Below are 11,410 nucleotides of genomic sequence, written 5' to 3' on the forward strand. Positions count from 1 at the left end.
AACATTACGCTCTGAATTCGTATTTTCCAAAAAGTATTCTGTGAAAATGTTGTTTTTATCTAAATAAATTTACGAACCTTTTATTTTGTTTCGTTCATTGCGAGAAAATATTCCTTGTGTACATTTCGAGGGATTATTGTATTATGAAAAATACTGTGACAAATTTCATTTTGAAATCGTTTTATTTTTTACTATATCATATGGTACATATACTTATCAAACCGAGCTAGAATGTGTTGGTTTTGGTGCTTCCGTTTCTATGTCCGGAATAAATTTAATCGGGTCGACGAGTCGTTTCTTTCCAAAAGGTGGAGGACCAAGCAACTTTTCCACGTCGTCATACGTTAGAGTTTCTTTTTCTAGAAGCGCTTCGGCAAGCTATAAATTTTCATAATTAAAAGTCAACATATGAAAATATATTTTGATTCTGAAAATTGTAAGCACACAAACCATTTTCAATTTATCTTTATTGTCCAATAACAATTTCTCAGTTGTTTTATACGCATCTGCTATTATTCTTTGTACCTCAGCATCCATTAAATTTCCCATTTTTTTACTGTACAATTTTTTAGTTTTCTGAAAGAGAGAGAAAAACAAATCGACACTAGCATTGTATAGGATTGTTCTGTGATCAATATATGAATTTTTATTTCTTCGCCGATTATGTCGTACTTTATTGTAATTATATCTTACCGTGCTTGTCATATCTTCAGGAAACGAAATTAAGCCTACTGTTGGACTCATTCCGTATCTTTGAACTTGATCATAGGCTATTTGTGTTATTTTTTTTAAATCATTTTCCGCCCCAGTTGAAATCTGATTGAATGTTATGCTTTCTGCAACTCTACCACCTAACATCATACATATTCTTTGGAAAAGTTCTTGTTTGTTGTATAGTTTCTGATCTGACGGAGTATACTGCGCGAAACCCAAGTTCGAATTTGTTCTGGGTACTATGGTTACTTTGAGTAAAGTGTCTGTATATTCTAATAACCATCCTACCAAGGCATGCCCAGCTTCGTGATAAGCAATAACTTTTTTCGTAGATGGTGTTAATACATTTGTTTTTTTTGTTGTGCCACCTACAGTTCTATCGATCGCGTACAAAAGATCGTCGCTTCTGACTTTAGTTTTCTTTTCTCTTACCGCGTGCAACGCAGCTTCGTTGCAGACATTTGCTATGTCCGCACCTGCAAAGATGTCGCTTGAAAACTAACCTCTTACGTCGAACTAGTCAAACTACAGCGGGGGAAAAAATACAGTAGTGCCCACTTAAGTGTCAGTTAAGTCTCAGAATTTAATGGAGATAAGGAAAGAGGATAACTGCGAGTGAGATACAGTAGCTGGCACCCGAAATCATATATGCAACGTATCGATAACGATCGGCGTCAAGTTACGCTTGATGTTCGAAGTCGCTTGACTTCCAAGAATTGGTGGGGATAACCGCGGACATTTACGTGGGCAAAAGTGCGGTCACTTAAGCGGGCACTACTGTATCTTTAGAACTCATTAATAATAATCGTATACAATACCACTGAAACCAGGAGTAAGAGAAGCTAAGAATCCAGAATAATTGTCTGGTTTGCCTTGCAGTGTCAATGACTTAAGGTGATACTCAAAAATTTGTTTCCTCTCTTCCATGGTAGGAAGATCGATTAAAATGTGTCTGTCAAATCTACCAGGTCTTATTAAAGCTTTATCCAGAACATCTTCCCTGTTTGTTGAAGCAAAAATAATAACATCCACCGAACTCGTCATTCCATCCATTTCTGTCAAAAGTTGATTTAATGTTTGTTCGGACTCGTCGTTACTGAAATCCATTTTTCCCTCTGACCGTTTTTTCCCCACCGCGTCAATTTCATCTATATATATAATGCTAGGGGCTCTGGAAAGTAGGTGAAGTAAAAATTAATCTTGGAAGGACATCTAGCAAAGTGGCATATTTTTTACGAGTTATAAAGAAAATAATCAACCTCTTTTTAGCTTCTGAAAATAGATTCCTTACACGCGCTGCACCTAATCCACCCAACATTTCGATAAATTCGGATCCGTTCATCGACAAAAACGGAACGTTCGATTCGGTTGCAACGGCTTTAGCTAAAAGCGTTTTGCCACATCCTGGTGGGCCCAAGAGCAACGCCCCTAAACGTAAACAGAATTAATAACAGCTGAGACTATATAAGATGGAAAAACAGTAGAAATCCAAGTTTTTCAAATTGAAACTTCGAATACCTTTGGGTACCTTAGCACCGAGTTTCTTATATCGATCAGGTTGCTTAAGATAATCTACAAATTCCATAATTTCTATTTTGGCTTCCTTTAAACCAGCTACATCTTCGAATCGCACACCTTTACCGGAAAAAGGCTCAACTAATGTAAATGGTGCCTTCAGGTTTTGATTCATCAAATCCCTTGGATCTGGGAACTTCATTCCCATATTACGAAAACCAGACTTTTTTTTAAAAAACATATATAATAGTCCTACTAAAAATAAAAGTAGGAAATTTATTATAAAAGCACCACTGTCGCTATGTACATACTTAATTGGAATGGCATCCTCTGGAAAAATCATATGGAACAATCATGTTAGAAATACCAATATACGGATGAAATAACATTTATTTATTGAAATACAATTCTGTTCATCTTTTGTACCTGATTTAATACCAATACTTTTTTCTACTTCTCTAATTTTAGCTTCGAGAATTTTTGCTTCTTCGGTGGCCAGTACAGTAAACCGTCTATTTAGTAACCTTCGACCTTTATAAATAACATCTGGTTTCAAATGTATAGTTACAAGTTGGCCGTCAATTACAATTTGTTCGACTTCTCCTTTTAAGAGCATCTCATTTTTAAAATCATTCCATTTAAACTTATTTCCCTGTAACATATTAACAAGACTTATGTAAGTAATAAGTTAACAAACTTTGTTATTTATTTATGCTAACGAACCTGCCAAGGACCATTAACGTCAAACTGCATGGTTCGAATGGAAATAAATACTATAAAAGGGAGAATGAAAAATATTTTTAGAAGTATCATTATGAGTTTGTTGGGATCTTTAGGATTCTTGTTAGGATCTTTAGAAGCTCCTTCATTATTTGTATTTTTATCTGATAATCTCGGTGTTGTACTAAAATTCCTCGTACTGTACAACGTTGTAAAACAGCACCTTCTACGAGGATCATTTTTAAAAAGTAATGATTGTATCGCATTCAATTCTTGATGTATTTTTAAGTAAAGCTGAAATGGATATTTTTTTTTATAATTTGGTCGTATAATCAATGATGAAAAGGAGCACCGAAATAATTACTTACTCGATGTGTTACCGGAAGACATAACCTACTCGCATCATTATTAAGATTGATACGTCTGGATATGGTGTTCTTCGAATTATATTTAAGAAAGGAAACCAGATACCTTCGCGAATCGACATACTGTCGCTTTGGATATTTTATTAAATTCTGCATAACTTGCTCGTAAGCAGTGAAATCATGAGAGTAGTACCATTTAACACTGGCACATACTTATGAAAGTCTCACTCGTCTGTTGAGCGGTTTAAATGTTAGACATTTCTTAACTGGCGAAATTTCATTAGTTAATGCAACAAATGATGATCAATCACAATTTATTTTTATCTTTCGAAGAAAATTTTCGGTTTAAATCGGGGGGCCTACGTTTCACAAATTGTGTAGCATTGATATTTCCAAATGGTATGTCAGTGCCATGAGGAAACTGTCATCTAACGTTGTAGAGAACGTACTATTTCTCGATAAACTTGGACGTTCTGCCGTAGATGATGCTACGGTCTTTATTATAAAGAAATATGTATTGCATGCAACATTTATTCCATGCTTCGTCTGTGTTACTACGCCAGAATTGTTTTTTTTTAAATTACTTTGTTGATAGTATTACAGACGAAGTATACGTCGCCCCTGGAGCTCCTAGCCTGGAGAAACCAGTTGGTTTTCCGGCACTCCAGCAATAAGCGAACTATTCCACGACAAACTTGGGCATTTTAGCACCAGAGGGTTTGACATCGAAAAAATACGCGCCATCTAGCGTCAAAGATAACGAACTATTCCACGACAGACTTGGGCGTTCTTGCCTTTAATGATTAAATATACTAACGTATATAATCTCAAGTTAATTTATATTATGCTTAATATAGACAAAGCATATTTTTATTATGACTTTTATCATTATACTAGACAAATGAATAAAGCTGAAACAAATGAAAATATAGCTGACCAATGAAATGTTGATCAGGTGAGAAGCTCTGTCACACCCAACTGCATCTTCTGATGGAACATGAAAGACGATCACTCTATCGGCGGTGCTTATCGACTGCATTTATTATTCTAGCACTGACCAGGTATACGAGTAGACCTTTCGCCCAATGTATTTTTACGGCCCGTTTCTCTGTGGTCCCGGGGCCCCATTAGCATGTTCGTGTCACTCGCAACGTTACCAACAGACTCAGAAATGAATTTTAGTCCCTTCCATAGTCAACTCACATGGATTTACGCAAAACTACAGCTGTTTGCCTGTCAATACTAATTCAGTGAATAATTTCTCAACTGACCGCCATCCATGAGAAGAGGACGCTAAAATCACCTCCAAATTTTTCGCTCACGTATGGCAATTGTTCGAACTGACGTACAAAAAGACAAAAATTAACGAGATACACTCTTCCAAAATGGAACAAAATGTTAAATAGATCATGCATCAAATTGTAAGGGAATCCTCGTAAGAAGGCTTTAATCTTCGTAATGGTTTTAATGGGTCGATGATCAACAATGACTAGCTTATGGTCACTGGTGGTCAACAGTGAGGTGGACATTAAGGTCAGCGGTCCAGTGAAGATCCAGAAATGGTCAAGAGTTGGGACCAATCGAAATAGTTTCTTTGTAGACACGACAGTCTTACCTGTTATCTTCAACTTTGGCTCTGACTGGTCTCCCCACCTTTTCATCACCTTAGACATATAAGCAGGGTCACTGCGAAGATTTAATCAGTCGCGTCGCGAATTCGGGAGTGTACAAATGGCCTGAGGAGAACCGGGGACCGCTGCTGACCTCTGCTGGCCGCTGCTGACCACTACTGGCCAGCGCTGACCACAGCTGACCACTACTGACCACTACTGACCAGTGCTGATTCGCGTTCCTGCCACTACTGACCACTACTGACCAGTGCCGGACGGTGATGACCAACGGTAAGAACTGTTTAAAAATTCTCTCCCCTCTTCTATTCTATCGTTTGATGCCAATTTTGCTTCAATGAACTGATTTTGCCTTGTTTATCTAACCGATGTTGCTATAATATGAATATTTTCTTACTTTACAGCTGGCCCTTATGGTAACTACCCTATGTACTGACAACAAGTAGTAAGTCCACTCCACTTATTTATATTTTATTATTTTTATTTGTTTGTTTGATGTGAATTCAACTTTATTTATCTATCTGATTTTATATGAATGTTCCTTTTCTGTGTTTCCACTTTTACATTGTTCTTCGAATTTACGTGACTGCTTCGATATGTATAATATTGCAGGATATAATAATATAATATTGTTTTCAATCATACACTATATTTGTTTCTATACAAATTCATGAATTCATATTTTTACGTTCTTGCTCGAGTTCTCGTAATATTCTACGGAGGTACTTTGTTCGATTCTTCCATTTCGTTTGATCGTTTGGTGTTGATTCAACTTGGTGTCTCGATCCAAGTTTCGTTCATTATTAGGAGTGTTTTGTTTCGATGTCTCTGACTCGTTTCTTCGTTCGTGTTCGTTGTTCGACACTGATTAATAGAAGATTTTTATTTTTACTTCTCAGCTTAAATTCTTGTAACATTTTGCTAATATGCTCTGTTCAATTCCCTTTAGCTAGGTGATAGATCATTTTAAAGTGTTTATTAAATTTCCTACCATATCTCACTAATATACATATGAGTTTTGATTTCAGTTTGGGTTAATCGCAAGGACATCGAGGGAGAACGCCACAACCGCCGATGGACCTTTAATTGAAAGTCGATTAGTCTTAAGCTTCGTCGCGAGTATTAAAATTAACGTCGAAGCCTTCTTTATTATACGTATCTCCGCGTCCTACCAAGCAATTATTCAATAAGTAGCTTGTCTCTCGCTCGTTCCCTCGTTCCTAGCTTCGGTCACCGCTGTTTCATCGATTGAAACATGTGATCGGCCGTGTAGCTGATCCGAAAGATCTAATCGCCTTCCCATTGGTAGCTCGATCCAGGGAAAATGGTACTTTGCTGGAAGGTGTGGAGTTTCCGTATCCTGCGGAAACGCATACCTTCCAGCGAAAGTCGACACTGTTTCAGAGGTACTCTCTCTTTGTCAGACAACTTGAGTCGGGTCCTTCGGGCTCCCGGCGGGTTGCGTTGGAGCAATGGAGACCTTAGATTCGGAGTCGCAGCCGTCCGTTATCCCATAGAGATCTAGTTAGCAAGGGCAGTAGGTTCGATCCTCGGATCCGCTGCACGGTTCAGCGTCGCGTCGCGTCGCTTCGCGTGCCCCTCAAATTAACTTCGTCCCTATTTTTAACCAAATAATTGCTTGGTACAACTAAACCAGAACATCCAAGGAACTTTGTTTCCTTCTATCGTCCGAATTTTAGTTTTAACTTGACCAGACTCGAGCTTCGACGTTAATTTTAAGTCCCTATTGTATGCGTCTCCCAATATTGCCAAGTAATTATTTAACAAGTAGCTTCTCCCGACTCGTTCTCTGGTTCCTAGCTTCGATCACCGCTGTTTCATCGATCGAAACATGTGATCGGCCGTCCAGTTTGTCCGAAAGATCTAGTCGCCTACCCATGATGGATCGATTGCTAGAAATAGGAATCAATCCACCAAGGGCAGTGTTGATTCGATCCGAAGATCTGCCGCACGGTTCAGCATCGCGTCGCGTCGCGTATCCCACGATATAGCTTCACACCTTTTCAAACGAAATAATTACTTGGTACAACTAAACTAGAAGATCGAAGGAACATTGCTTCCTTCTATCTCTCTAGTTTAGTAATCCAGCTAAGCTTAGCTAAAAGGGAGATCGATGGAACTTTGATTCCATCTATCTCCCTTCGGGTCTCCATTCGCAGCAACCTCCTCGTGGTGAGACCTGGTAATCGGTGTCACCCACGATAGAAAAGTTATTCTTCATGGGTGACACCGAGCTAATGGCTGCGAATTTAGAATTGTTTCTTGATATAATAAACGAATTTAGATTTATAGTTAGGCAGGTGTTTGGTCAACCATTACGTTAGGCAGGTTATTTTTATTTGAAGACAAATTCTTTTGAAAATTCTTTTAACTCTCTCTGTTGGTTATGCATCTTTCATTGGTTCCACTTTCGATTGTTTCTTCTTCGACCAACGATCGTGGGTCAGAGAAGATTTTTATTAATGGAGGGTGGTTGGGAATCGGTTAGGGCGGGTCTCCATTCGCAGCAACCTCCACGTGGTGAGACCTGGGTAATATTAATTACCGTTTAATTAATAATCGTATCACTCTTAGCTGGGTAATGCAATTATTAATTAAAAACTGAATAATATTAGCAAATTGGCTGCGATCCGCTTTGCATAGATCATCATTAGACTGCGGATCTTCATGCAAATTCATATTTTTGTTAATAAAATTATTGAAATTGGAGATTTGTAGAGGGTTGTCTCAACCCCTAGATATAATAATTCGTACCTTACTTTAAGTATTTCTTATATTCTTGCGTGTTAAGTGCATTCTGTAGATTTTGAGAATTAAAATTTCCCATAAATGCATAAACATCCGCAGTCTAATCATCATAAATATAGAACTTCTTCACTAGGTTAGTTTTCATTCTCATTGATTCATCAAAGATTCAAGAGTATTGTCAGAGACTAGGTATACAGGTAAATCTTTCACCCATTTTTTGACCCATTTTTATGGGGTCTCGAAACCCCATTACCATTTTCGTGTCATTCGCAACGTTACCAACAGATTCAGAAATGAATTTCAATCTCTTCCATAGTCAACTCACATGTATTTACGCATACACTACAGCTGTCTGCCTATCGAAGCTAATTCAGTGAATAGTTTCTCAACTGACCGCCATCCATGAAAAGAGGCCGCTAAAATCAGCTCCAAATTTTCAGGTCGGTATGGCAGTCAGATTGGGCCACGAAAGTCCATAAGGTGAAAGGTCTACTCGTACGATGGACATGTCGTGACCTCTAGTGTACCATGTCACGAATTATAATCGATAGTACGTTCGATATCCGCGAGTAGATAGTGCCAAATCGATAGAGGACTCGACTTTAGAAACAGTCGACAGTTCATCGAGTTAAATTCAAACAAGTCGGTCGGAAATTTCCCACAAGTTTATAATTCTCACCGCATAATTAATTATTTATTATTACTCATCATGATTATCTATACATCTCATTCAACAAATTTACAACGACGCAGTTAATACATAATAATGTGATAAATAACACAGACAGAATTACACTAGGAATTCATTGCCTCTCATTACATACAAATATATATATATCGTTGCTATTTAATTAATAAAACAAAAACAAATTGTGCGCAGAACACCCTGTATAGAAATATCGCGATCTCGTTGTCACGCTCACAAGAGAATCGCGTATTTGGTCTTCGCGTAAAAGAGACACTCGTAAACCTAACCCGCTGCTTCTAATCGTTAAATAAGGCACTTATAGAAGCTATAGTAACAGTAATAACATCAAAAAAAAAAAAAGGTCCCTGCAACGTAGAAAAGTACTCGTTCTCGCGAAAATCTGTCGAACGAGAATTTACTGGGGCGACTCCACTTTCGGAATCGACGCGATTTTTCTCGCGATCGGGTTAAATCGTTTCCGTAAATTCTCAAAACGCGAAAGATTGCAGATTCGTAAACTTTTCATTTCATCGACGAGGCGAGGAGTTTCTTGAGCGATCAGTTATTGGCGAAGGAAGGGATAGGCATCGTTGTCCAAGGCAACCCGGACGAAAAGGTACATGGTGATTCGGTAAAGCCTCTGTGGTCTTCGTGGCACGGCAGACAAAGCAAGAGACACGCCCGGGTCTACAGTTGCGCGGATCCTCGCCACGCGGAATCGAAACCGCACGCGGTGTCCGAGTCCGAGTCGTTGCTCTGTTGCGTCCTGACGGGTCCGGCGGCCGTCGTGGACGTTGGTCGACGATGTTGACTGGACCGTGACACTTTGCCCTGAAGGAGCGGAGTGTTAGGCTGACTGGCGGCGTGATGGTCCCGCGACGATCCGAAATCCTGCGCCCTGCGGCTTCTCCTCTTCTTGATGGGCGCGTACTTTGGCGGCGGCATCATCTTCTGTTCCAACTTTCGTGAAACGAGAAAAATTACGTCTAAATAAATCCTGAGCCTAGAAGAGACTGTCTCAGACGTTCGATGGCTAGCCAGAGGAGCGTGTACACAGGGTGTTCGACCATCCTTCAGAAAAATTTTAATGGGAGACTCTATAATACCAATTTGTTGATGGAGACTTCGTTAAAAAGTTATTAGCGTTTAAAGTTCCGCCCGTACTGAATGCGCAGGGTTTTGGGGGTATGTCTATTCACCAAAGATGATTGCAATTGACCCTCGCAACCGAAAATAATTTTTCCAGAACGACTTTCCTTAAAAATTCGTTTTCCATTTTTAGTAATTTTGTTTGACGCTCTACAGAGAAGTTGTGTAATACTTTTTTGTAGATATCCATGAACTCTACTACCCCCTAAAATTTCAGTGAATTATATTCAGGGGTGGCCGAACGTTCTGTATAGGAACAGGTGGATGGTCGATTACTTGTGAGAAATACAGGTTGCGCGTAGCCCTCCGTTGGCAAGTGCGCGAGGTGTCGTCACAAAACTAAAAACCGGAACTGATGGCTCAACCAAAATTGGGGAATTGATGTTCAAAGTTTAGTTAACAAGTTATTTGAAAAGAAAAAGCAATTTCTTCAACGAATAAATTGAGAAAGCGTTGATATTAGAAACGTATTCGAGTTCGTGTATTGGACGCGTAATAATATTCGAGCACGGATACACCGGGCGTTCAGGGGTTGAATAATTATAGAGGGTGAAGCAACCGGAGGTTGGAAGTGTGTCGGTGGCAATTTTCGAGAAACAGTCTCTCCCTACCTGCACATTATCCGCCGATCCCCAGCTCTTGTGTAGCTTCTCGTGGTTGCTGCTGACACTGCTAGTTGCCACACCCAGGAACTGGCTGAATGCTTCCGTCGTACGTTTCACGCGTACGTTCAGCGAGCCAATACGCAGGAAACCAAGATCTTTCTCTGCGTGTTCAACCATTGATCGTGTTAACCCGTTGCTAATCGTTCCTGTTCTACGTTTCACGCACGCCTCTTCCGTCTATTCATTTCTCTCTATCCGCGTTTCTCTTTATCGTTGTCCCTTAAGGGACCGACAACGTCTCGTAATCCGTTGCTCTCTTATAGTTTCTTTCGTTCGTTCGTTCGCCTGACGTAAAACGTTTTCGCATGCATCTACTGTAGCCTTTACAACATGGCGGCGTAAGAGTATCTGTTGGTCTCAGGTATCAGACGAGCCTGTTAGTTCTAGGACGGGTCTGCCGGGTCCAAGTTACGTTTAGAGTAGGTATTTAATAAAAAAAGTGTTAATGAATTTCGAGAAACGACCAAAAATATTTTGGCCAGGCGTGTGCTAGCTCTAGGAGTAATAAGTAAAAGTTAGATCTGTAAGTAATGATTCGGGGAATAATTAACGACTGATTTGGATCAAAATATAAGCCAAACTGTATGCCTATAGGAAGTATGCGTGAACGATATCTAAATTTGATGAGTACTCGTATACTGAGTACTAAAAATCTGGTAGATTTTCCAGAAACTATGCTACGAGGTGTTGTAAAAACATGGTAGTTAATTACTTTAAAAATAGGAATACAACCTATTTCTGAGCGAAGATTCGACTAGATTAATATAAGTCGATCCAGCCAAGATATTTGAATGATAAATTTGTATCTGTGCTCATACAATATAACAAATATCTTCGCTTAGAAATGAGTTACAGTCCTTTCCAGGCTCTACGATAACTCTAGATCGCGAATTTAAAGTAAATCTAGAGAGTTTCTGACTACGTTACCTACATAGATCGAATTCTCTTTCGTACCGTTTCGTCCAGATTACCTAACTCGCTGGACCGCGTTATGCAAGAAAAAGGGCAGCGATTGAGAATTCTTAAAGGTTTGTCAGCAAAGGTTTGGGGACTAAAACCATTCTATTGGATCGGTGTCGAATTATGCCGCAGATCGGCTCGACTGGTCATGCACTAAATTAGCTCCACTTAATTAGTGATCGTTTCATGCAGATTACTTCTTACCTGCATGCTTTTTCCTTGCTTTTATTTCTGAAA

General features: G+C 39.2%; 2 protein-coding genes across 8 annotated transcripts in view; both read right to left on the reverse strand.

Annotated features, from left to right (window-relative positions):
- Positions 1–13: 13 nt before the first annotated feature.
- On the reverse strand, positions 14–3,718 carry LOC122395424 (paraplegin). Its single transcript, XM_043392987.1, has 9 exons — positions 3,318–3,718; positions 2,953–3,243; positions 2,656–2,881; positions 2,233–2,559; positions 1,974–2,142; positions 1,533–1,885; positions 694–1,190; positions 451–576; positions 14–378 (listed from the first exon to the last, which is right to left on the reverse strand). Exons 1-9 carry the CDS (start codon positions 3,468–3,470, stop codon positions 217–219), a joined length of 2,304 nt encoding a protein of 767 aa, XP_043248922.1. The 5' UTR covers positions 3,471–3,718; the 3' UTR covers positions 14–216.
- Positions 3,719–8,395: 4,677 nt separating this feature from the next.
- Positions 8,396–11,410, reverse strand: part of LOC122395425 (ankyrin repeat domain-containing protein SOWAHB) — a 138,098-nt gene continuing 135,083 nt past the window's right edge. For 2 of the 7 annotated variants that reach the window (XM_043392990.1, XM_043392988.1), the window contains 3 exons: positions 11,378–11,404; positions 10,160–10,314; positions 8,396–9,359 (listed from right to left, as the gene is read on the reverse strand). In XM_043392990.1, the coding sequence (XP_043248925.1) occupies positions 9,087–9,359; positions 10,160–10,314; positions 11,378–11,404 (455 nt within the window). In that variant the 3' untranslated portion in view covers positions 8,396–9,086. Of the gene's footprint in view, positions 9,360–10,159; positions 10,315–10,342; positions 11,405–11,410 lie in introns of those variants that run through there. The other 5 variants (XR_006258976.1, XR_006258974.1, XR_006258975.1 and 2 more) reach the window with 3 other exon arrangements.

The sequence above is a fragment of the Colletes gigas genome, unplaced genomic scaffold (assembly GCF_013123115.1).
Source record: "Colletes gigas isolate AHSC1104 unplaced genomic scaffold, ASM1312311v1 Colletes_gigas_Sc00005, whole genome shotgun sequence".
Taxonomy (NCBI): Eukaryota; Metazoa; Arthropoda; class Insecta; order Hymenoptera; family Colletidae; genus Colletes; species Colletes gigas.

Coding starts and splice junctions, on each gene's coding strand:
- LOC122395424 (XM_043392987.1), bottom strand. CDS start 3,470: ATGCAGAATTTAATAAAATATCCAAAGCGACAGTATGTCGATTCGCGA. Junction 3,244..3,317: donor GTCTTCCGGTAACACATCGA/GTAAGTAATTAT, acceptor TATCCATTTCAG/CTTTACTTAAAAATACATCA. Junction 379..450: donor ATAAAGATAAATTGAAAATG/GTTTGTGTGCTT, acceptor GAAAATTTATAG/CTTGCCGAAGCGCTTCTAGA.